This window comes from Sciurus vulgaris (genome assembly GCF_902686455.1).
Source record: "Sciurus vulgaris genome assembly, chromosome: 1".
Taxonomy (NCBI): Eukaryota; Metazoa; Chordata; class Mammalia; order Rodentia; family Sciuridae; genus Sciurus; species Sciurus vulgaris.
In genome coordinates, this window is record NC_136461.1 from 157,809,287 (window position 1) to 157,836,631 (window position 27,345).

Here is a 27,345-nt window from a genome sequence, read left to right on the forward strand (position 1 = left end):
ACTCATTCTGCCACACTGTCTTGATTATATGGTTTGAACTGAATGCCCCTTGAAAGGGAGTCACTAGGTCTTTTAAGCAGTGACGGTTTCTTTCTCTTTAATTCTGGTAGAGGAAAATTTTTTCTTGAGGTCTCGAGTGTGTCCGCAGCACGTAGGCTTCCTCGGTTTCTAGAGCAGAGATTCATTTAACATAACGACCTGAGAATTATGAGGATTCCATTGGGACGTAGAGGAGTTACGTGCCTGATGAGCCACCTCAGAGACTCTTCTAGGTGGGGTAAAAAGAATACCATTCCACTAACATGACACCAGACACCCCGCAGAGTGGAGTGACAACTATACTCATGACAGGATCTGGAAAAGCATCAGTGATTGCTTGCGATCCTTCTGCCTCAGCCTCTCGAATTGCTGGGATTACAGGTGTGCGCCACTGCACCCCACTCAGTTATCTTTTGCTTAAGAAATTCTTTGTTCTTCCTGACTAGAACAAAGCCTGCTTTTATTAAATTCATTTTGAATCTTTTTCAAAGCAGTTGTCTTATAATCGATTTCACATTTGTTTGTGATTATTGGTTAATATGCCCCCCTCTAAACTGTAAGCTTCAAGAAGACAGAGGTCATGTATGCTTTTTTTCCTGTCCCTTATATTGTAATCACCCTGAGTCTGTCAGATGTAAAATAAATGTATATTTAATAAATGACTAAGAAAGCTATTCTTAGATGTTTTATGCACTGGTGAACTTTAGTTACTACAGGTTTCCTATTCCGATCCCCAAATTCTTTACTCTGTGTCTTTGTGCTAGTCCCTCTGCTTCAGAATGTCCTTTCACTATCTTTACAAAACAAATTTCTACCTATCCTTGAGAGTCATATTCAAATGTCATTACTTCAGGGCTTTTCTTCGTTCCTCCCACTACAAAGGAGCCAATCTTTCTTCTAGACTCCTAGTATGGTTTGTCTGTACCTCTTTATTAAACTTAGTTACTTCCAAATTTTTATAGTTATTTTTATGCACATCTTCTCCTTTACTAGGTTATATGATTACAGCTTGAGGATTCAGTTGATTTTTTTATTGTTGTAATTCTTTCAATCTACCATGATGTCATTAGACTACATAATAAATATTTGATATAAATCTATGAAATAATTAGCTGAAATTTAGAGTTTTTATTCACACCTAATGAGGGCAGAGCCCTTTTCTACAGATTTTAGAATGGAAAAATGATCACAATCTAAACACCTGAAACAGTATTATTGCTATGTACTTCAGGGAATTTGAGCACAGGAGAGACATAAAAGAATGCTAAGAGCCCCATTGGTTACAGCTTAAACTGAAAATAAACCAAATGCTTACCAATAGCAGAGAAGATAAATCATGGAATAGTTAAGCAGTTTAATCCTTTACAACAGTGAAAATGAATGCGATACAACTGTATACAAGAATGTTGATAAAACTTAAAAATAAGGTATTCTGTGGTAAAATAAAACCCGAAGAATGCACATCATATCATTCCACTTATACAAAGTTCAAAGAGGCATCATTAAATTGTTTGGGGATCAGCACATAGAGGTGTGCCTATAAAGAAAATAAAGATAACAGTGCAATGCAGAAGAGTGAATAACTGTGGAGGTAAGGAAAGACTGATCGGAAAGGCAAACTTAGGGTGGTAGTGGGGGTAATGCCCTATTCTGAGTCACATGTTGTGGTTATTATTGATATTCTCTGTACAATTCTTTGTTAACCTGTCTCTGTGTGTCTGTGCACTTTTCTGCCAATATGTTGTTTTGCAATAAAAATATTTCTTTAAAAGTAATATACTGGAGAATGGAAAATTAATTCTATTTAAAGATTTGGCATATTTAGACAAGGCAGTAGGAAATTACGTATGATCCCCCTTAACACTATAAGGATGTTCAAACTCATTCATAACAAATATTTGGAGTACTGATGTTCTATTTAATTATTTAGGTACTGAGGATTGAACCCACGGACACTTTACACTGTGCTTTGTCCCCAGCCCTTTTATATTCTTTATTCTGAGACAGGGTCCCACTAAGTTGACCAGGCTTCTTTTGAACTTACTATCCTTCTGCCTCATCCTCCCAAGTAGCTGGAATTGTAGGCATGCATCACTGCACCCAATTCTATTTTATTTTTTAATTGATTAAAATATAATTCACTTTTCCTTGAATTTTCTGGCACTACCAAAAGGTATAAGAATAAACTTAGTGCCTGAAATTACGATTGCTTAGAAACATTTAAAATTTTCAAGTAGGTGTGAAAAGTGGCTATTTTATTGTTATACATTTGGAAAGAGTGCAATAATGTTTTACTTTTTAAATCCCATTTACTTTTAAAATTTCATATTCCAGGCATGGTGGTGCACACCTGTGATCCCAGTGAAGTGGAAGGCTGAGGCAGGAGGATTGCAAGTTTGAGGCCAGTCTCACCAACTTAGACCCTGTCTTAAAATGAAAAAGGGTCAGTGGTGGCTCAGTGTAGTGGGCCTCTGAGTTCAGTCTCCAGTGCTGAATACATACATACAAAATTCCATGTTATAAGCAAATAATTATTTACTATTATTTACTTATATTATTATATTATATGCATATTTAGAATCCCTTGTTATTCAAAATCTAAGTTCAATATAATATTAATAAATATGAGTAAGAGAGAAAAATGTAAGTTGTTAATCGAAGTCATTATTTTTTAAAGTACTTTTAGTTGTTGATGGACCTTTGTTTATTTACTTATACAAAGTGCTGAAAATTGAACCCACTGCCTCACACATGCTAGGCAAGTGCTCTTACCACTGAGCCACAATCCCAGCCCAAAGTTATTAGTTTTTGATATAGAGTTTTACTATCTGTTATGAACCAGTAGATGTGCCAGTTTGAATTATTGTTCAGCAAATATTCACTGTCTTTCTCCCCAGCGAAGGCAGGTGTGCTTTATCAACTCATACATGTTGGATTTGTCAACCATATGACTTTCATTGCTTACAGAATGTTGGCAGATCTGGCCTAGGTATTTAACTGTGTTTCTATGGTTTGTCTTTCCCCTGGTGCTTTAGTGCTACACCACAAGGAGAATGTAAGCCACAGAGCTACTGCCATCCTGGCCCCAGAATGAACACATGCGGAGAACACCCCAAACCAACCCCTAACCTGGAATGGAGCTTGGTTAATTGACAGCCATGCCTTTTCCAGCACAGACAAATCTTAACAGACCTGTAGGTCCGTGAGCATGAGTTTGAAAGCTTATTGTTGAGGTCCTGGAATTTGGGGGTGTTTTGTTACACAGCATCATCATGGCAATAAACAAAACAATTGAAAGTGAGGTATTCCATAATTCATAGGGGATTATTTCCACTCAAGATCAACTTTCTTTTTACAATAGTTAAAATCATTTGATCAAAGTTTCTGTGTTTTATTACCACTCACAGGAGAAACCAATTTGATAAGAGAATGTATTAATGAGAAAGAAAGAAAAAATGGAAAGCACTTTCAACAAGCTCAACATATTCTTTATAATTTTCACCTAAATTGGAGCAAGTGAATATATTTTCAAAATTTATTTTCACTTTTTTATGAGACGTCAGTATTAAAATTTATCTTGTAAACCACAGATAACTTAAATAACAATTTTATGATAACATTAGTTATTGATTTTATATTATTTTGTCTCTTCTTCTGTACCAGGAAAACTGTTATTTTCTTGACTAATTCTTTTCTATTCTTTAAAGATGTCATATTACTTTTTTGTTTTTCCACTTTTGTATTTGTTATTAGTTATACATGACAGGAGAATGTAGTTCGAATATTATACATATAATTGTGTATTCATATGTGCATATAGGAAAGTAATGCCCGATTCATTCTACTATCTTTGCTATTTCCATTCCCTCTCCCTTCCCTTCATTCCCCTTTATCTAATCCAAAGTACTTCTAATCTTCCCTACCTATCCCCCTTATTGTGATTTTGCACCCATATATCAGAGAAAACATTCAGCCTCTAGTTCTTTGGGGCTGGCATGACAGTCTCCAGTTCCATTCATTTACTGGAAAATGCCATAATTTATTTTCTTCTTATGGATGAGTAGTATTTCACTGTGTAAATGTACCACATTTTCTTTGTCCATTCATCTGCTGAAGGGCACCTAGGTTGATTTCATAGTTTAGCTATTGTGAATTGAGCTGCTATAAGCATTGATGTGGCAGATTCACTGTAGTATGCTGATTTAAAGTCCTTTGGGTAAAAGCCAAGCAGTGGGATAACTGGGTCAAATGGTGGTTCCATTCAAAGTTTTCTGAGGAATCTCCATACTGCTTTCAATAGTGGTTGCACCAGTTTGCAGTCCCACCAGCAATGTATGAGTCTATCTTTTTCCCCCACACAATATCAACTTTTGAACATTCTAATTTCAAAATTTTATAATATTAATAATTTAAACTTTTTGATTACTTACTATGTGCCAGGCAACTAAATGCATTATTTCATGAAGTTTTTAAACTAGATACCATTATTATCCCCATTTTATAGAATGGCCTATAAAAATGACTTAACTCCTGCCTTATTCTCCCCAGCATCTAAAACTACTCTACACTTTAAGTCCACACTGGCCTCTTAATCAGTTTTACTTCCTGACTTTCTTCCTGCCAAGTCACATGAACAAGCCTATTAGTCTGAAAATTTTCTCCCTTCCCTCTATTTACCTGATAATCTCTTCCTCATCTTTTGGCTCTCAGGAGAGGGTTCTAGGATGTGTCCCAGATACGGTCAGGACCTTTGTTATATATACTGGTTTCCTATTGTTGCTTTAATAAATTAGCATATATATAGTGGTTTAAAACAACAAAAATATATTATGTTAAAGTTTTGTAGGCAAGAAATCCCAAAATCCATGTATAACATGGCTGGGTTCCTTCCAAAGGCTCTAGAGGTGAATCCAATTCCTTGCCTTTACCAACTTCCAAAGGCTGCCTGCTTTGCTTGTTTGGTGACCTCTTCCTCCATCTCCAGGGCTTACAAAATGGCACTGTTTTAGTCAGCTCTTTCTCTGCTGTGATTAAAAAATCTGACCAGAACAAATGTAGAGAAGGAAAAGTTTACTTGAGGGCTCACGATTTCAGAGGTCTCCATCCAAGGAAGGCAGGCTCCATTCCTCAGGGCTCAAGGTGAGGCTGGACATCATGGCAGAAGACCATGACAGAGGAAAGCAACTCACATCAGGAAGCAGAGAGAGACTCCACGCTCCAGATACAAATATATACCCCAAAGTTATGTCCCCAATGCTCCACCTCCTCTATGTCCCCACACCCCACTTGCCTTTAGTTACCACTCAATTAATCCCATCAGGTGATTAATTCACTGATTGGGTTAAGGCTCTTGTAACCCAATCACTTCTCCTCTGAACCTTCTTGTGTCACATGTGAGCTTTTGGGGGACACCTCATATCCAAACCATAACAGACATCCTCAAATCTCTCCTTGCCTCCCCATACTCCTCCATCTCTCCTGTCGTATCTCCTTTCCTGGCTCTAACCCTTCTACTTTCCTCTTTTAAATATCCTTGCAATGACAATGGGCTCCCTGGGATGTTTCAGAGTAATCTCCCCATCTTATGAGCTTTACTTTAGTCACACACAGTCCTTTTTGCCAAAGGTTTCAGGGATAAGGACATAGATAATGTTGGGGCCCATCATTTCCACTACCTCAGTGTACATTCTTACATTTCTCATATTTCCAAATATTTCTTCGTAACATGTTACAGTTTTCAAGTTTATATTTCTACCACTGATTTATATCTGCTTTCTCTTTGTCAGTTGAGGAGAAAGGTAATGTCTTATGCATTATATCTCCAGCTCATTGATCAGTGCTCAACACATGGCAAGGCTTCAAAAAATATCTGTTCACTGAATCAATGAATAAACCAGTCAACATTGATATATAGCTGTCCCCAAAGCTGTTAAAATCTTTTGTTTATTTATTTTTTTGTACCAGGGATTGAATCCAGGGGCACTTAACCACTGAGTCACATTCCTAGCCCTTTTATGTATTTTATTTTTTATTTAGAGACAGGTCTCACCAAGTTGCTGAGGACCTGGCTAAGTTGTCGAGGCTGGTCTTGAACTTGTGATCCTCTGGCTTCAGCCTCCTGAGCCACTTGAATTACAGGGATAGCTGTTATAATCTTAACCACAATTATTAAAATACAATTTTTAGAACAAGGAACATGAACACTGTAATGTGTTTTATGTGCCCCTCTGATCAGAAACACCAGGAATATTTTGCTTGGTTCTGAGTATATACTTTGGGTGTGAAACAGGATAACTGGAAGATATTAAAAGGAAGGTAACAGGATGGTGAAGAAACTAAAAACAGTAATATGGCCAGGCTTGCTGGCTCATGCCTATAATCCCAACAATGTAGCAGGCTGAGGCAGAAGTTTCAAAAGTTTGCATTCAACTTGGGCAACTTAATGAGACGTTCTCAAAATCAAATTTAAAATTGCTGGGGGATATAGCTCAGTAGTAGAGTGCTTGTCCAGCATGTGCAAGGCCCTGAATTAGATCCCAAGTACCAAAACAAACAAACAACCCCCCCCCCAAAAAAAACATATTATGTAATACTCATAGAGTGTTTATAATGCTTACAGTTTAATCAGTAGAGATGAGGAAGGAACTGTGTGATGTGATATAGAGAAAAACTTATCATCATGTCCCCAGTCCCATCATCATGGCCACACTTTGTGTATCTGTATGTTTGTGTGCAAACAAGCATACATACCCGTGTTCATGCATGCTGTGTATGTATGTGTGCATTTTTGAAATCTTCATATTTTTAAGCAATAGTTTGCCCTCGCAGGTAAGTTTATAGCATTTTCTTAAGTAATCATTCTTTAGAGAGATAATTTTAGTAGCCCTGACGAGCACACATGAAATCATTTTGAAACAACAGCTTAAATTGCATTTTGGCAGGAGGTGAATATTTAATTAGTCTAATTAACTATAGAAGTTTTTTGATGATGCAACAACAGCTACTATTACCTTCACTCCTTGAAATTCCTACCAATTAAAAGGAATAACAGATCTAAAAATATCAATGATTTTCTAGATAAAACATTTTTATTTTGAGAAAGTATTTGCCTCCTTTTCTAGTTGCAGTACCGGGTCAAGTGTTTTCCTTTGCCTCAGGTAAGATGGACCAGGTATTTTGTGAGAACTTTTGTAACTGGTCTCAGAGATTTAATGGGGAACTGGGGTGTCTCTTCTGTATTGTCAGAGTGATGACACCGATTGTTGGATCTAGTTTCAAATTTTTTCATTTGTTGTACCATCATTTGGATATTTTATCACCTATGTTGTTTTCCTTCCTCTCCCTCCCTCCTTCCCTCCTGCCCTCCTTCCCTCCCCACTTCCTTCTTTCCTCCCTGCATTCAATAAATATTAATACAGTGCCTACAATGTGCCAGGCTCAGTTCTGGGAACTGGCAAGATCCTGGTGACCAAAACAAATAGCAACATCTGCTCTAGTGGGGATCATCCTGGGAGCAATGGAAATGGAAAATAAACAGAATGAAAACAACCCAAACAGCATATAACAGATGGTAGTGAGTATCATGGAGAAAAATAAAACCAAGAAAGGGGATAGAAGTTCTGTGGGCAAAACGGTATCAGAGGTTAGAGATGCGACTTAAAATACAGTGGGGTGACAATGTAATTTTATAAAAAGACCTAAAAAAAGGTGAGGAGTGAACAAATTAGATGTCTGGGGGTAAATTACAAGGCAGGGGAGCAGCTTGGGCAGAGACTCAGCAGGGAGAGTGTGCTAGTGTATTGCAGCCCAAGGGGGAGGCCAGTGGGGCTAGAGCAGAGTGAACCAGGGAAAGGGATAGGATGTATGGACAGGGAGTCCCTGCTGAGGTTAGGCTGGGGGTCAGTATTACTTCAAATGAGGGTTTGAAGACATTTGTGAAGACCTTGACTTTTAACTGAAGTGAGGAGGGAAATCACTGGAGGGTTTTGACCCAGGCTTACTCTGGCTGCTCTGTAGGAACTGTGGCAAGATCAGAGTGTTTATAGGGAATTCAACCAGAAGTCCCTCAGGGATAATCTAGGGAATTTGGCTCAAAGTGTGATGTTTGCAATGTTGGTGGTGACAAGGGGTCAGGTTTCTGTGTTAGAGCCCCTGGATTTGCTGATGGATTGAATGTGGGTCAATGATAATTCCAAGGACAATTCCTTTTGGCCTAAGCAAATGGAACTCTGAGGTTATCATTAAATGAGAAGGAAAGGAACTGGACTGGGGAGAATCTGTGTTTCTGGATTAGGTACAAATCTCATGTGATTCTATTCAAGAATAATTAAATTCTGGAGGTAAAGGAAAGTGTAAAAATTAGCTTTTAGAAGGTTGTGCAACAAGGGTGACATTGAGCTGTGTGCGGGGCTACATTTTATATCCATTAAACGTGGTGTAGAAAATATTTTAAAGCCAAGTCTGATAAGTCTTAGGTTTTTTTTTTTTTTTTTTTAACTTCTCTCTGATCAGGGATGGACAAAGATATGGGAAACATGGACAAAAAGCAATACAGGTGGAACTCAGTCACAGGCACCATATATTTTCATTACAAATTAGGGCAATCAACCTTGTAGTTTTGCAAAATTATTATTTTTCATAATGACTACTTTTGTACTCATTACTGTGATTGAGTATTACATACGATGAATATTTGGTTCTAAGAAGCAAAAAAGAATTGCTGATGAAAAGAATGTGTACATGCTGGTTGAACTGCTTAATAAATAACTATTTGATGATTATTCTGCAGTATGTTTAAAGGATAATTATTCTTCTGTTGTTTTAGAGAGTTCATTTGGCATTCTAAAAATGGATGCAATTTCAAGGGGTGGCCAAAATGTATCAATTAGCCTGACATCTAGGTCTTTTTAACAGATCTATAAATTTCCAATTTCCTTTGCTATCTTAACCATGGTAAATCATCCTGAACAAGATCATTCTTTTGAACAACAGCCTCCTTATTAGCTGAGATCAATTGAGATTAGAAAATGAAAAATACACTAGATGCTGAGAACTCTTTATGAAATCACATTTGTAGGATGAGTATTGAATGAAGATTAATGTGTTATTTTCAGCTTCTGAATCATTGATTTAAAAATTTATTTTCTACATCCCACTGCTGGATTAAACACTAATACATATCTGGATGGTTTACTTGCTTGCAAGTATTATCTTTTCCCTATTGAATTTATGTATTAATGGAAGGGAATGATTTTTAATTTAAATGTGTCTTGCTTTGCATACCACATGTGTTTCTGAAAGTGCCACACATTAAATTGGATAAATTACTTTTTCCATTGAATTTACAGATTAATAACCAGATTCTTTATTTCATCTTCTGATTGACTTTCAATTGCTCTTCTGATAAAACATGAATCATTAACACATGATGGGGACCCTCTGTGAGCAGGATGCTACCTTTGAAGGTAATCTTTCACACTCTTCTCTTTTATCTCCAAACCCCAGTTATACTGACCTTCCTTCAAACACTAATACTACAGATTTGAGATATTTGTACATATTGTTTGTACTCTTAATTCTCTAACAGTCCCCATTTTCCCCCAAGTAGCACATAGTGTACATTACTTTCTTAATTAATTAATTGTCTCTCTTCCCTTCACAAGAACACAGGCTACAAAAATCCACGGGTTTTTTTCTTTCTGTTTGCTACTGAACCTCCACATCTAGAACTGTGCTGGCTACACAGAATACACTAAGGAAAAAGTGATGAACAAATGAAGGAAGGAAGAAGGAAAAAAAGGACTGAGTGATTTCTTAGACTCAAACACTAATGTCCTGTCTGAAAACTCAGGGAACTTCCATTTATCATTCAAATTCCAGCTTAAGCGTCACTTTTTCAGACCCCTCTTCTCTGATCCCAGGAGAAGATCAGTTTCCTCTATTATTTACTCTCATAGTTGCTGTCCTCCACAGAACTTGTTATAACTTTAACTTACAAAGTTCATTATTTGTGAGATAATTTGCTCAATTTCTGACTTCTCCCCTAAGGTATAAACTTTGTTGGAACAAAGAATGGTTCTATCTTGTCTTAATCATATCCCCCAATACTACTAGCACAATTCCTTGGACATAGGGATGCTCAATAAATATCTGAAGAATGAGAGCAGGTGGGTGGATGGTTATGCTACCCCCTTTATAACTTTCAGTCCCTCTGTTCCATTTGTTCAGTGTTCTTCTAACAAAAAAATATAATGGTGAACTACAAAAAATGTTTTGGTATACTGGCCAGTTCCTATGTAAATGCATCCTTCCGTGAATTCATTAATGCTTATAGGATCCTTTAAGTTGGATGCCTTGTCATAACCTTTTCACATCATATTATTTATAATATGAACTACTTCATGAATTACTCTTCTGGACCAGCTCAGGCAAGATCATAGGTTTGAAAATAAAGCTCTCTTCCACTCTTACTGTGTGACCAGTTGAGCCTTAGGTACTTCCTTTATCAAACAGAAAAAGGAATATTTGTCTTTCAGGGTTATGTAGGGTTAATTGATAATGCATGTAGCACTCTTGCCACATAGTGGCAGTCAAAAGTTGGCAGCTACCACTACAATAGCTGGACAATAACCTCCCAGAGGGTGGACTATACTTGCATTCTCAGTCTCTTATATGTAGAATATACTCAAGTGACTCAGGAGGCTAAGGCAAGAGGACAGCATGCTCAAGGCCAGCCTCATTAGCTTAAAGGGCCCCTATCTCCTAATTAAAAACTAAAGTAAAAAAATAAGCTGGGAATGAAGCTCAGTGATACAGTGCCCCTAGGCTCAGTCCTCAGTACAAAAAAAAAAAAAAAAAAAAAGGAGAAGGAGAGGAAGAGGAGGAGGGAGAAAGGATGGAAGGAAGGAAAGAAGAAGAAAACATGGTTAAAAAATAATATACTGGTAAAATTTGGGCCAACTGGTCAGTGGTGGGAAGCATAATAGGACGTGTACTATTCAGTTTTTAAGGGGATTAAAATCTAATCAAGAAAGCAAATTTAAAACATGTTTATGAACTTTTCGTAGCTTGCTGCAGTTATTGGGAAATGGTAACCTTATGTGTGTGTGTGTGATGTATACTGGTAAGTTTACTATGAAAATGTTCAATTTTTTTTTCTTGCAAAATTTGATGCTAGCTATACCAATGTTGGGTAAAATGGAATAACTTGCTGCTTCTGTGTTAATATGATGGTAGACAAAATTAGGTCCTTGATCTTGGGTATCAAGGTGAATTTGTTAGAATAATGGATGCTGTTTTCCCCATTACAGTGGTTTGCTAACAGTTACAAATAGGTTCTGATGATGTTGGATAATGTAGCTCAAAAGGGCTGCATTCTGCAGTGAACCTTGCTAATATTTGAAAACTTGAACACAGACTGAATTTCACACACCACTTCTTTGTAGCATATTCAACACAGGTTTTTGGTGGCATTGCGTAATCATTACATATATCCTTTCATTTTACCAAAGTCTTTGCTTGCAGCTCTAATAGATGTGACAAAGATAATGAGCATGACCTAAATAATGTATCTTTTCCCTAGGATGTTCTCTACTTTTTGTTTCTTAGGTAACTATATAAAGGCATCTGATAAAATTCAAACACAAGAGTAGCTCCATTTAAGGTTTTTAAAATACCCCCAATCACACAGAAAGCTTCAGATTTTTCATTATATAAGTCAATATAACCACCAAACACACTTCCAAGTCCTGACTTTAGGGAAAAAAAAAAAAAAAAACATCTTTCTCTCACTAGAAGCTATTTAAAGATAATAATGTAGATACACTTATGCCAGCGGCTGCCAAGCACACACCAACCTGCCGGGACCATACAAATGCTGGCCAGCCATTTGACCAGCTCCTCCTAACTTGCTCACAAACATTTATCATAATGTCCCGAAAGCCACACACCCCTACCTACAGGACACACACTTGGAGAAAAATATTTTGAGTATTCTTATTCACAAGAACGGAGACCTGAGCGCCCACCCCAGGGCCCGCGCGCGCGCGCGCACGCACGCACACACACACACACACACGCGCGCGCGCGCGCAAAACACACGCATGGATGAAGCATTTTACATCTCCAGGTGGGCAAAACGCACTTGTTATACACGTGTTCAGGTCCCGCACAAGACCCCTGGAGCCATTCACAAACCAGTTCTTCATCCCTGCGTGCGTCCCCTGCTTGGATCAAGCAGCAACTTTGGCGCAGTCTTTCTGCCCTTTTCAACTTTGCTCTCCCACAACTCCCAGAGGGCGGGTGGCGCCGGCTGGCCGACTGGAAATGGGGTGCCCTCCCCGCCCGGTAGCGCCGAGGGGCGGGGCCGAGCAGGCAGCCAGGAAATGCCCAGGAGTGTGTGTCACCTGCCCTGACAACTTGTTGATTGCCGGGAGCGTCGCCTGTTGGGTCTGGACTCTCTGGCCCCCTTGTCCCCTGGGCGCATCCTTGGGGAGTTCCGGAGACGCCCCGGGACAGCACGACCCCCAACTCCACACCATGAGCAAGTTGGGCAAGTTCTTTAAAGGGGGAGGCTCCTCTAAGAGCCGGGCTGCTGCCAGCCCCCAGGAAGCCCTGGCCCGACTTCGGGAGACTGAGGAGATGCTGGGCAAGAAACAAGAGTACCTGGAGAATCGAATCCAGAGAGAACTCGCCCTGGCAAAGAAGCACGGCACGCAGAATAAGCGAGGTAGGCTGGGGGCGCGCCCCCAGGCCGCAGCTCTCCCACCTACCTCTGGCCCTTCCCTTGGGAACAGCCGGGCGCACAGCATCCTGGTCCCCCAGGCGTCCGGATTTGCTTCAGAGCCTTTCTAGGAACTGATCCTAGCCCCCAGGGCCAGGTGATTAGGGCAATCTAAGCAAGGTACTTTTACCTGGATGGCAAAATGTAAGGAAGCTCCCAAAATCTCGAAATGAGCAATGTTTTTATGCCATATTTAAAAGACTCGAAATTAATACAAAAATCCATGATGGATCCAAAATCAAATGTTCAAATAAAGACATGATAGGTATTACTAATTCTTTTTTTCTGGTATCTGGCTAGTATATTGTTCTGTATGGCACTTTTTAATTAAAAAAAATTAATGGGATATTTTGTTTATGAATGTTTGTATTAATTTCGAGTTTTAGTAAATATTGCAGTAAATGTTATTGATTTTGAACACTGAGTTTTCTGGCGCTCCCTTAAATTTTGCTTCTGGTTCCCTCTCTCTGATCCTGCCCTCCCACTCCAGTACTGCACATGTAAGTTTTCTGCAGTGTTTGTATACCAGATCACAAACCACACACTTGAACTCTCGTGTAAATCTCCATTGAAGCATATTGTAGTATGTTCTGGCTTACCTTGCTCCTCAAAACTTTGGTTGGATGTTATGTAGTTGAGATATTTAAAAAAAAAAAAAAAGGTCGAGGAATTAAATATTAAATTTCCTATCACTGGTTTTTACCACACACAAGGGACTTTGAGTCAGTAATAATTCTTGGTTCTCCTGTCGCACCTTGAACCCTTTGTTCTCTGCCAGAGTTAATTGGTTTCTTCAGTATATGGCTTTCTCTATAGGACTAGATCCAAATGATACCCATGGCACATATAAAAACCCAGTGAGAAGATGAAGTGATTTGTTCTTATAATACCAGGTAGACCCAGAAATAGAAGTGGTAGAACAGGACTCTGCTTACCTCCAAACCCTAAACATTTATGTCCTCAAGTTGGGCTTCTTTAGTCATAAGGAATCCTTGGGAAGACTGAGTTCACCCTACTGATGCTACCATTGTTTAATGCAGGAAAGGAATGGTGTTTCATGGAGTTGACCTTGACAGCCTCTTTTTGTTAATGTGTGCATGATACTTTTATGGCCACTTATTACTGACAATGAAAAGGTCAAGTTTCATTTTTCTCTTCTATTGCATATAACTTTTGGTCATATTATAGCCTGTTTTAGAGCTAAGTAGTGGTTTCTATTTTTACTTCATGTCAGAAAATGTTTTAGGAAGTTATTAAATGGCAGTTTCTAAATTGAGACCATGCCATTATGGCTTACTTAAATGTTGCTGGTCAATTTGTTACTCCACCCTTCCTCCTCAGTTTGATATGTACTCTGACATTTGCTTAGTGTCTGTCAAGGCATCTTTTGCCTTTGTCATCTATTTGGATCTGTATGTAACTTTATCTACTGTGGTTGCTTAGTAAATATTGGTTTAAAATGATCAGAAAAACTGAATATCTTCTTCAAGGAACCAGTAAATATGTAGATTTTTTTTTCAGAGAATCAGATGTAAAATAATATGGGTTTTATTAATTTTTCAAATGGTCTCTAATTGGCGATTCACCAATGTGTGTCAAAAGCTGACTTTGTAAAGACAAAGAAAATTAAAGGCAATGCTAAGAGCACCTACCTAACTTCCTTGAATCAGGGAAATTACAGATGCAAGTGTGAAGAACAAATCACTAACTAGTGTTAGAAAATCCTTTCATTCTTTGTCATTTATTCTCGGGAACTTCACAGGTGTTAGCCCAGGCCTGGTTCTATAGTAACCCTTGCAAGTAATCATCAGAGGTTGATTAGAATCAGGCCATCTATAATATAAACTATGGAAAGAATTCACTCATAGCCCTGTGCATTAGAAACACTGTTAATATCGGTATCTCCCAAACATACAAGATAACTTCATACACACCTAATTACTTCTTTTAGCCACTGAGAATATTTTCAAACTCATAATAACTTAAAGCCCTGTATACTTAGTACTAAGTGGTTCCCATTGTCCTTTATGCCATTGCTAGAATGGTTGTAGTTTACATTATAACCAGAGTTACATAGAATACGTGCAGTTAAAGCTTTGCTTCTGGAGATGGTTGGTCAGCTAACACACTGTCAAGTTTACTAGCTGAATGATCAGCTAGCATTACATTGAAGATAGTTCTTGAATGAACTGTTTCTGTACAACAGAAGCCTTGACAGCATTCTGAAAGTCCACGAGGAGTTTCACTGGAAAAACAAGTAACCTCTAAATTAGTACGATAAGTGTTAAAAGTGGGATCTTATTGGTGTTATTGTAAGCATTCTCAATTTGTAGATTGGCTAAGGTAGTTTAGAGACACTTCCTTGTCCCCCATGTGTTGGGGGCTGTGCCATGTTGGTGACGCCGGGATGGTGCCTGATCACATCTGCAGCGAGGAGGTTAATTGACATAAGCACACTCAGGTGACTTTCTCTTCCACGCACACAATGTATGCGCGTGTGTTCTCGAGCACTAATTGCCCGCTCAGAGCTACTCGCCTAATCTTTGCGTAAGAGGCGTGGCCCTGCTCTCCGCCTCCTGGAGGTGATATAAGCGTTGGCTGAGCAAGACAGACACAGCAGCCATTAGGCAGAAGAAAAGCAGGAGAAGAAGGACATACGCACGACAGCAGCCAGAGGGAAAAACACGCTACAGCAGCCATTAGCAGAAAAGTAGTAGAAGAAGACTCAAACACGAAAGCAGCTAGGAAACGCGCCACGGCAGCTAGTAGGGAAAAACGGCACAGCAGCTAGCAGGCAGCGGCGGAAGGCAGATCGCAGAACTGAGACGCATCACTAGGTCACCTTAGGTAGACGTACCCTTAGTTCACAGGATGCAGGACTTTAAGGCGTGGCAGGTCTCTCTTCTTCTAAGCTCTAAGAAAAGCCTGTCCTTCTTTCAAAATCTCTCTTAAGCAAAGTCTCTGTCTCTGATAAGCAAACTCTCTCTCTCTCTCCTATCAAAGCAAGTAAACCTCATTTCCTCTATCCTCTATAAATAAGCAAGAAAGCAGTGCACCAAAGAGAAAGATAGAAGTGCCTCAGTTTCCACTCCACCACCCATAAGACCCGTGCAAGTTGTTGCTGCAGGCGGTGACAAATATCCACGGATTTTGGAACCGCAAAGAGCCAGTGACACCCATGTATGAATTGGTGAGAAGAATCTACTAGGTGTGTAACAACTTAACACCAGGTGGTGCCTGAGGTTTGATCTCAAATCACTGTGGCATCCAGTCATTGGTTCTGGTGGATTTCTGATTTGAGTGCACCTCCTGTAGGGCATAGCGCCTTCTAGGAAATGTCACTGTCTGCCTCAGTGAGCCTTTCAAATAATGTGTTTTGGAGCATCTGAAGGACTAGAGTTGGGAATTCATTGAGCTTGTGAAACAGGTTGACAACCTGTTTTTGCTTGCTTACCAGTGCATGCTTGTTTAATAATGCACATGCAGAATTTAGTCAGAAACTTGGTTGCATTATAACTTGTAGCAAGGCAATGCAGGAATAGCTAATTTTCCTCACCTTAATCTTCTTTAAGGGTTACCTTAAATATCTACCAAAAAGAATCTAAGTATATATAACCAAATTGACTTTGTGACAACCATGATACCATGATATTCAAGATTTTATTGGTCCAAAGGAGTAATGCTTAGAACTGGGTACAGTGGCACATGTCTATAATCCAGCAACTTGGAAACCGAGGCAAGAGGACTGTAAGTTCAACGCCAACCTCAGCCACTTAGTAAGACCCTATCTCATACATTGCTGGTGGGACTGCAAATTGGCACAACCACTCTGGAAAGCAGTGTGGAGATTTCTTAGAAAACTTGGAATGGAACCACCATTTGACCCAGTCATCCCACTCCTTGGGTTATACCCAACGGATTTAAAATCAGCATACTCCAGTGACACAGCCACATAAATGTTTATAGCAGCTCAGTTCACAATAGCTAAACTATGGAACCAACCTAGATGCCCTTCAACAGATGAATGGATAAAGGAAATGTGGTATATATACACAATGGAATATAACTCAGCCTTAGAGAAGAATGAAATTATGGCATTTGCAGGTAAATGGATGGAGTTGGAGAATATCATGCTAAGTGAAATAAGCCAATCCCCCAAAACAAAGGCCAAATGTTTTCTCTGATATGTTGATACTGATCCATCATGAAAGCAGGGGATAGGGAAGAATGGAGGAATTTGGACTGGGCAGAGGGGAGTAAGGCGAGGGGAAGAGGCGTTGGGGTGGGAAGGATGGTGGAATGATATGGACATTATTACCCTATGTACATGCATGCTTGCATGAACAGTGTGACTCTGCCTCGTGTACAGCCAGAGAAATAAGAAGTTGTGCTCCATTTGTGTACAATGAGTTGAAATGCATTTTGCTGTCATGTAAAACTAATGAGAACGAATTTTTAAAAAAAGGACTGAGAATATAGCAAAGTAGTAAAGTGTCCTTGGGTTCAATTCTTAGGACCAAAACAAATAGAATAACAGTTGGAGCAAGATTCAGAATTTAATTTTTTAGTTCTTCAGATCACTATCATATAACACGTGCTTTACAGCTAGTGGTCTTCTTTGTACAAATGCAACATTATATATTGCTTAATTTTTTTTTCCCTTTCTGAACGCTTGTCACCTACAGCAGTTTTTAGTTCTGGCTATATTGTAAAGTCACCTGGATTCCTCGGATCCACTTCTGTAGATTCTGAAACAACTCTCTGGAATGGGGTTTAGACATCAGATTTTATAAAAGTGCTTCTAGATGATTCTGCCTATTGCCATGTTTCAGGATCAGAACTCCAAATCCATTGTCCTGTTAATGACATAGGAAAAAACAGGTCTCTTACTCTTCCAATGCTTCCTGACCCTTTTCACATCATGTACCCATGTGCAATGATTATTTATATGCTTACTGGAATAAGACAAGCAGGCCTGGAGTCTTCATGCCCCAGGCTGGTGGCCTCCAGAGCTGGAGATGTCATTTATCTTAGCACACTGCAAACCTCTGCTGCCACATTGGTTTGGCAATATACCTTAGAAGTTAATTTTCTAATTCCTTTTTGAGGTCTTTTTTTATAGCATCCCTGACAGATGGCCATAGGGATTTTGCTCAAGTACAATTTCATGGTATAGCTTTTATAATTTGATATAAAATAACTTGGTGTTGTAGTTAATAACCTGGGTTTCAGAGTAACCAGGACTGGGCTTGATTCTAGCCCTGACTGTCACATAGCACCTCTGTGACCCTAAATCTGACACTTGGCATCGCTCATTCTCCATTTCCTCATCTGCATAATGCAGTGATAACAGATCCTTAGAGTGGTGAGGATGAATGACATTTCTGTATAAAGCACTTAGTATAGTGCTCTATTAATATCAGTATATGATAGTTGCATTTTTTTTAAAGCTGAAATCAACCCACTTATTGGCCCAAATTTTGTCTCTTGCAATAATGTTTAATAAATCTACTGCATCTCTTTTGTGGGACAGCAGTCTTTTCTCTGAGAGTCTCTTTCCTTGATCTCCCAATTTTTATTCCCTTAGCAAACCTCTTTACTGTGCTGAGATTTGCTCCCCAGGGCCCACTTTAGAGTGCAGCAGGTGAGATGTCCAGGGCACACCCTGTGTGACCTGAGTGAGTGCTACCTGCGTTTTGTGTCCTACCTGCCTCTTTCTCCCCTTAACCTAGTGGTGGCCCTGCTGCTTGTCTTGTCCAGCGTTGAGCAGGAACTCCAGATATGTAATTAGGTGAAAAGGAATGGATCCAATTTGTGGCTCTCTGTGGGCCTCAGCCTGCTGAGCTCATAGATTGATAGAAAAGGCTGAGGCAGGAAGTAAATTTGGCCCAGAGCTCTCCTTGGTAACATTACATATGATTCAAGTGAAAATCTGGTGCTGAGGCCACCCTCCCCACCCCAGTTCATCAGGTGTCTGGAGAAGTGAGTTGCCCAGGCAGGACATCCTCTACTTGAATAAGCTGTCTTGCTTTGGAGTTTGGGCTGTGTGGACTGACAGGGAAGGATTTGCTTTCAGTCATGCTGTGGACATGGTCTGCTGCGGAGAAGGGATGTGTGTACAATCCCACTCTTATGTCAGTGAGAAGAACCTCCTTGGTCTCTTGATTTTGCTTTTTACTATACTTATCATAAGGCTGAATGCTTCCACCCTCACTCACCAGGGACCAGAAGGACTACAGTGTGAAGAGAATCACAACAGAGCCAGCTAACCCTGAGGGCAAAAGCGTGGCTCAGGTAACAGCAGGACCCTGGCAGAAGTCCTCTGGGGGAGATAGCTTACCTGGTGACCTCCTTTCCGAAGAGTTTCTCAGAATGTGGCTCTCCGATTACCTGCATTAGCATTCCTTCTGGATGCATATTAAAATGTTTGCTCACCAGTATCTGCTAGATTTAGTAGGATGGGTGTGGGATCCAGAAATCTGAATTTTGAAGAGCTACCTTAATGATTCTGATCCCCACCACACTTGAGGGCCTGTGAACTATTATTCAATGCTCTATTCACCTGCAAGCAACTGATCTCTACTCAGTTTTCTTCCCTTACCCCATTCCTTCTCCACCTCTCTGTTGTCATTCAGACACCTGAAGCAATAGTTAAGGAACTTCTGACAGGTCCTCATATTCACCTGACTCAGGTTTTTTTTTTTTTTTTTTTTTTTTTTTTTATCTGACTCACTTTCTTTAGGGACATTCACACGTCTATAGGTAGTACAACTCAAACAGTTACAGAGGGTCTCAGACTTATCTAATATTCAAATTACAACTGGGCATTCTCATATATGTTTGCCTTTGTTTATCTGATTATCTTGTACTATACTCTGTATTCTAGTACCTGGAGGAAAAAAAAGAAAATAAGTTTTTTTTTTAACTGGATCATTAATGAATATTAGGCCAGGTCCTCCTCCCCAGTCAACTGACCCTTTTCTCTCCCAGAAAAGCAGGTTACAGCAATGTGAAGAAATGTGTTCCTTCTCGCAGCCTCTATTCCAAGATTCCATCCCTCACATCAGAGGCTCCACATAGACAGCCCATAGTGGGAGAACCTAAAACATTTGCCCAAGCCCTGAAAATACCATTTGCTTAAACTGGGATTTTAAAACTTACCCTCCACTGCTTCTGATCCCTGTCAAGTATCCCATATTGACTTACTCTCTCCCGCTGATACCTGGCAAGGATCCTATATTGACTTACGCTCTCACTCACACACCTAGGTACTGACCAGCACAGAGTGCCCTGGGCTTGTTATCTCCTTTTCTCTGTCAATACATCCTCGGTTTGTATGTACTTTTCATGTGGCTTACTTTTTCCTTACTAGATTTGGAAAGAGTTAAAACTTCTAGTCAGGGTAATACCCTCTCATCTCAATCAATATGTCAAGTTCAAATTTAGTATTTTACATGTATTTCTAGTAAGCCTTCTTTTTGTGTTAAGAATTTTAATCAAATTCTCAATTTAAAATTAAGAATTTTTAATTCCAATTGTATTGTCTTTTATATGATCTATTTCTTTTAGGTGAATCAGCCACAATCAATCTTTTTTGTTGCTACAGAGACTTTTGTTAAAATATCAAATAAGACAGAGCAAAGGACAGAACTTTATGGCTTCCCCACTGGAGACTTCATTCCAAGATAACTTCGGCATGATAGTGACAGTGTTTCATCTAAGATTCAGCTATGGCATGTTAGATCAGCACTCAATGAGTTCAGTTATTCATCTAGCTATGAATACACCCGACCTACATTTCAACTTGTTATCATCTTGTTTCTCCAACTTTTTCCCTTTTGACACAAAATGCCCTATGTGCCTTGTGAATCTCACACATGGAACTGATAGTGTGTTAGCTTCATCACATTCAATAGAGAGCTCTTCAGAATGCCGCAGTCGGAGATTCGATTTCAAGAGATGAGGGTAAGTTTCAATACTGTGGTCCTCAAAACTTTCTGTATGACTTTTCTGTCCTAGATTAGGAAACCAGCAAGTGGTCCATGGAGTTTCCTTGAATAAGCATCTAAAGAAAAGGTGCCTGTGAGGTTAACAGTTTGGCATTTTACATCTTTGGGAATTCATATGGACTTCTAGTTATCATTGTCTTATTTTCTAACTTCTCAGAATTAGAGTGTAGAATATTGCAGCTTTAGAACCATTCTGTCAAGTACGTGTGACACAGGTTTTGACAATTTACTGATGCGTTCTGGACACTTCTAGAAGAGCAATTGGGACTCTTATGTTTCATAACAGTACATTTACTTTTTAAAAACTTTAATGAATTTGGAACAGTATTATGAATATTGAAACATTCATTATTCTTCTTCATTTAAATTCCACCAGACTGGAAGACACTACATTTGGGAAATATTAATGTTAAGAAAAGAATATAATTTTCCTTGATTTTGACTTTTTTTCAGTTTATTGAATCAGACAAAATAAGATAGAATAAAGCAGAAAATTCACTACTAACCTATGACTATACTAGTGTTAGAGGACTTGATATGATTTTGAGAATCTGTGGCAGAAGAGTACAGTGAGCTCACCCACAGGTGTTCTTAGTGGTGCTGGCTTGATTCTCAGTATTTAGAACTACATTTCAGATAATTTTCAAGATAACAGGAGGGGAAAATGTGTGGTATTCCAGCCAAGTTAGAAGGTCATATATCTAATACTCAGTTTTTTAAACGTAGAATTCTTTGCTTTGGAGGTCAGGTTTGAAATAGGCATGAGTGAACTACGTTGGTATTGTTTTTGTAAAAAGCTTAATTGCATGTGACTGTACTTGTCCTTTTTAATTATCACAATACTTAAAATAATATAATATTGAGGATTTATTATTTTTTAAATCACATTCTCAATCATCCTCCTTAGTAAATGCAATCAGTTTAGTGCTTTCAGTACACAATACTGGTGATTTTAGTCTCCCCTGCTTCTTCTGATTATCCTTTGTTAGAAGTTCTAACAAACACCCTAGACAGCGGGTGAGCCCCTCAGGTTGGGACAGGCCCCACTTCCATCCCTCTGTGCAACCTCCATCATATCCTTAAAATACCAACCCCATAATCACTACCCACAGAAGAAAACACACTCAAAAAAGCAAGTAAGCAAGAATGGTGATTCTAAAATTACAGGCAAAGAAAAGGAGCTCATTCTCTATGAAAAGTTGGGAATCCTGCATTCCACGTTAAATCCTCAATTTAAAAATTAAAATTTAATGTCAAGCATCTAGCTTAAAGGAAATACAGTCTTCAATAGAAATTTAGAGAAAAGAACTATGCAACCCAATATTTGACAAGCATTTTCGGATTTTTGTTCTTTCTTTAAGTAATTCCTAGTGAATCTTTTTGATCCTTTCACAGTGTTACAGGCTACATAGTCATAATGGGTGTGTCTCATTTTCTGTGGCTGTGATATTGTTCTATGAGCCTTGCTCAGTAAGCATGCTATTTACATTACCACTTATTTTAAATTTTTATTTGTTTTTTTGAAATGGAGTCTTGATATATTACCTGGGCTGGTCTGGAACTTCTGGTCTTAAGACATCCTCCCACCTCAGCCTCCTGAGTAGGTATGGGACTACACGCACATACCATCACACCCAGCTATATCATTTCTTTCCACATATGTAACACATACAGAGTGAAAGTAAATATAACCTTGGAATTTGAACAGAAATATTACCATAATTCAAAAGTTCCAGTCTGTTAACTGCAGAAAGAGAAAGTGGGGGTGGAGGGGACAAGAAAATCATGATTATGTTACATTCATTTGTATATGTTTCAAAGATTGTATATACAGCTGGGCATAGTGGCCCCTGCCTGTAATCTCAGAAGTTTGGGAGGCTGAGGCAGGAGAATCACAAGTTCCAAGCCAGCCTCAGCCATTTAGCAATGCCTGAAGCAGCTTAGCAAGATCCTGTCTCGAAGTAAAAATTAAAAGGTCTGGGGATGTAACTCAGGGGTAAAGTACCCCTGGGTTCAATCCCCAGAACCCCGCGCCTCCCACAGATTCACATATAGAAGAGTATATGTTATATCATTTTGTGAGCTTTAAATGTTTAATATTTTTATTCATGACAACTGTCTTGATTTGTTGGGTGTTACTTGTCTTTGAAGAATTGAAGTATAGCATAGTGTGTCATTAATTTCAGGATAAGTGTATTTCTAAAGAGTTTAAAATACTAATAGTCATCTTGAGTCATTCCAAGATTTGTTGATCATAAGTTCTCAACAGAGTGGCCATAGAGTCATCGACGGTGAGACCTGAAAGGGATACGTTTTGTTGGTCCCTGAACTTCAGGTGATGGAGCACTGTGCGGTACATGTACAGTGCTACAAACTATTGCTGCATCACATGAACAAGGAACTTGTTCAACAAGTAGAAAATAGAACCATGTTAAATATGTACATGTAAATAACATGGTACATATGTAGAATAAATTCCATCATAAGTACACATCTAGCCTGTATACGCATAAGTAGCTTTTTCTGATTTTTCTCTTAACATTTGCTGATTTCGTATTCATACTGTTTTTCTTATATTCTAGGTGACAGCAGGTCTGCAAAGGGTACCAATTTGTGAGGTTATGAATAATACTAGTAGCAAGTTAAAAAAATTCAATCAGTTATGTATTCTGCCTGGTGTCAAATAATTAATTAGGTTTTCACAAAGAATATCAAGTAGATTTTAATTAATGTATTGGTATGTTGTTCCAATAACAGATCACTTCCACTTGCCTGGCAATTGACCTCTGCAGCAATTAATTATAAGGGATGAGAATTTCACTGGGTATTTAAAATAAGTCTTTTACGCTACATTTCTTCCTTTTTTGCAATTCAGGGTTGATAGCATTTTTGGATCATGAGCTTCCCCTTGGGGTTTACCTACTCTAATATGCTCCTGTATGATATCCTGACAGCAAGAATGGCCTGTTCCTCAAAAGCAACTGTGAACTATTTAGAATGAAGAGATGAGCATCTTTAATGTTGGGAAATAACTTTAATTTCCTTTGTTCATTTGCTCTCTACATCTGTAGAAGGAGGAGGGCACTGATCAGCTTGTCTTTTGTGCTTCGTAATATTAATCAAACACCATGGTTTAAAATACACAATGAGGTTCAAAGTTGTGGGATTACTGCAATATTCCACTTCCAAATGCTCTTTCCTCAGAAAACCTTTGATTTAGCTTCTCCAATCTCATTCCCTTTTACTGTTTTCTCAGGCATCTGTCTTGCCATTGTATAATCCCATATATCATTGTTGTGTTCCAGTTTTTTTTTTTTTTTTTAGCTTACTATTTACCCTTCCATGACATTTAATATTGGTGAGACCTCTGAAAATATGGAGGTTATATATAAGATTCAGCTGGTGTGGCAAGCTGGTGCGATTTGCTCTATTTGTGAGGTTTATAGTTCCTGGTGTCCAATATATCTCAGCCACAAACTTCATATTGGTATGAGATTTGCAGTAGGAAATGTAAGCCCAGGCGGGCTTGGCGGGCTTGGCGGGCAGGACCAAATGTAAACTCGGCAGGCTTGGCAGGCACAGTTAGCTGCCAAATAAAATGGGACAGAAAGTGGTCGAAGGAAGCTTTATTGGAATTTGGCTCTCGGGCGAAATTCCCAGACCCCTGGGGTATAGGGACCCAGAGAAAATCGCACGTGGCCCTGGCTGCCCAGGGTTTTTATAGACTAGGATGGGAGGGGGTCCTGTTGAGTGACAGGTGGGTGTGAAGTGTCAATGGATCCATCCACCTTGTTGCGAACTTTCTGGTCGCCTTTGGTGGGCTGGTCTTTGTTCCAGCCGCTCAGCTTTGCCCCCTATAGTCGCCTAATTTCCGACCTCACAGGAAAGAGATCATGATTTTTATGGATCAATGTATTGAGTATATGCGTAGACAGTCACCAGGCTTTATCTACGTTGCCTCCTCTGGGAAGCCTTCCCTTACCCCCGAGGGAGAGGGGGGTGGGGGGAGAGATTGATTTCAAATCTCTCTATGTATCAACTATACTGTGTATATTCTCATTATTCTCACTATAACTTGAGATGAAGAATGTTACTTATGCATGTTAGTGTCCTTGGGTGCAGTGCCTATTATATAGTAGGTGCTTAATAAATGCTGCTTTTTTTAAATGTGGTGCTGGAATCCATCCCAGGGCCTTGCACAGTTAAGCAAGTGCTCCACCACTGAGCTATACCCCCAACCCTAATAAATGCTCACAGCGTAGTGAATAAGCAATTGAATGCCTGTTTTGCATTTTGCCTTTCTGAGTTTGTCATCTTATTTCTTTGTTCCTCCAGTTCCTAAAAGTGCCAGGCATGTGGTAGATCCTCAGTAGGTATGTGTTAAGTGACTGAAAGGAATGAATAAAGAACATTCTTTGTGCACAAATAATGGAAATTCATAATGGGTTGTCCCTGGCTAAATGACTGTTAAAATTTTCTAGTATTTCCTCAGCTGTTTACAATCTAACCTGTGACTTTGAACAGAAAGATTTTATTTTTATCCTGCTCGTGAAATGTTTGTGACACTTATTCAGATTGTGCTTTTTGAAAACTAAAATCATGTTCCATAAATGGGAGGTACTGCTTAATTTATGAAGCGATTTGTATATGAATAAGAACAGGGCTTACAGTAAACTTCCTCAAATAAAACCTGATCATGAGATTCCCCAATTAAAAACAGAAGATGACATAACCAATTATCTGTGACATAGCTGTCTTAGGAACTCTCATAACTGGGCTTAATCTTCAAACCCTCATTTATTAGTCCTTCCCTAGGGCTCATCCTCCCATAGAGAAGAGCTGTCATCATGCAGTTTTATATTTCATGACCAGGTTTGTCTATAATCACTGGATATAATGGCTCCTGAAAGGTTCTTCCTATTTGCCAGGATTAGCAATGCACACATTTATACATCCTAGATGATAGAAGAATAGACTGACCTTTAAAACCAACATTTCCTATCCATTATACAAGCAATGAAACTACAGCCCTTTTCTGCTATTTTAAGTTATTTGGCCCAGATGACTGAAAGTCTTCCTCCTTTGGCAGTTAAGTTGCATAGGGTTGGTTTTATTTTGGTTGAAGTGGATAGTTCTTGCATTTCATTCTCAATCCCCAGTGGACAGCAATAAAGACTCCTCATGTATCACCTTAGCAGGAGAACATACAGCACATTGTTCTGCAGCTCTCTTGCTGGAGGTATGTCACTATTACGTGAGAAGACAAAACCCTTGGGTATTTCTCCACTACAGAGGGATACAATAGAGTCTTTTGTTTTAGAAAGAAAGTTGCCTAGGTCTCACCAGCTGCTTAAAAGCATGTGCTGGGAGTTTGGAAGATTTAATTATACCTTCCAAACAGGTTAAACCACATGGTTCTAAAAGTGTCCTTTGCCATATCAGGAGCCATGCTTGATTTGCAGCATTTGTTGCATGCCTTTGAAAAAAGTCACAGTAAATGTGAGATCCAGTCATACAGGAGTAATTGGTTTTACCTACACAGGACTTAAATAAAATATTTAAATGAGCACTTAAAAATTGGGGGACTTTGCTTGTAAATCCAGATTTCTTGCTTCTTTTGAACATGTGGGTGGCTGGGCCGGCAGGTCTGCAGGGCTACCACAGACGGCAGCCCAGTGGTGCTGCTTCCATTAGATCATTCTTATGCTCCCTGGACTCTGGGTCCCCACTCCTTCTCTTAAGGTCCTGAGTCTGAGGCCAGTGTTCTGACACTAGTTTTTTTGTTTTGCTTTGTTTTTGGTTTTTTTTTGTACTAGAGATTGAACCCAGAGGCACTTTACCACTCAGCCGCAACCCCAGCCTTTTAAATTTTTTTAAATTTTGAAAACGGTCTTGCTGAGTTGCTGAGGCGGGCCGTGAACTTGTAATCCTCCTGCTTCCGTCACTGGGATTACAGGTGTGTGCGACTGTGCCTGGCCTGGCACTGTTTTTTAATGTCACAGTAGAGAAACATTTCTCTCTCTCACAAGAGAGAAAAGAAAGAAGGCCCTTTTCCGGACCCTCTCCCTGCTTTACTTACTTTCATCATCTTACTGGCTCTGTGTGAGGTGGAACTCTGGGGCGGGCCAATCTGTAATTTGCAATATGGGAATTAAAGTGTAAATTGAGATCCCAACCCAGGGGGAATTTTCATATTTCTCCCAAATAATTTTGAGAGGCAGAAACCATATGTTAACATAGGCATTTAAAATTTTGCCTGTCATTTGCAGGCAAATGGATGAAATTGGAGAATATCATGCTAAGTGAGATAAGCCAATCTCAGAAAACCAAAGGACAAATGATCTCGCTGATAAGCAGATGATGACATATAATGGGGGGTGGGAGGGGTTAGCGTTAGGGTTAGGGTTAGGTTTAGGGTTAGGGTTAGGGAGGGAGGCAAGAATGGAGGAAGGAAGGACTGTATAGAGAGAAAAGAGGGGTGGGTGGGGGGGAAGGGGGAAAAATGGCAGAATGAAT

The 27,345-nt window shown here is 39.3% G+C and overlaps 1 protein-coding gene and 1 long non-coding RNA gene across 2 annotated transcripts in view; one reads left to right on the plus strand and one right to left on the minus strand.

The window, feature by feature from the left end:
• Positions 1-3,635: 3,635 nt before the first annotated feature.
• On the minus strand, positions 3,636-12,352 carry LOC306643747. Its single transcript, XR_013759036.1, has 3 exons — positions 12,182-12,352; positions 6,089-6,165; positions 3,636-5,184 (listed from the first exon to the last, which is right to left on the minus strand). It is a non-coding gene; the product is annotated as an uncharacterized lncRNA (long non-coding RNA).
• A 63-nt stretch (positions 12,353-12,415) lies between these two features.
• The window catches only part of CHMP4C (charged multivesicular body protein 4C), a 32,378-nt gene continuing 17,448 nt past the window's right edge, over positions 12,416-27,345 (plus strand). Inside the window, exon 1 of the mRNA XM_079109999.1 lies at positions 12,416-12,766. Within this exon, the coding sequence (XP_078966125.1) occupies positions 12,577-12,766 (190 nt within the window). The 5' untranslated portion in view covers positions 12,416-12,576. The remainder of the gene's footprint in view (positions 12,767-27,345) is intronic.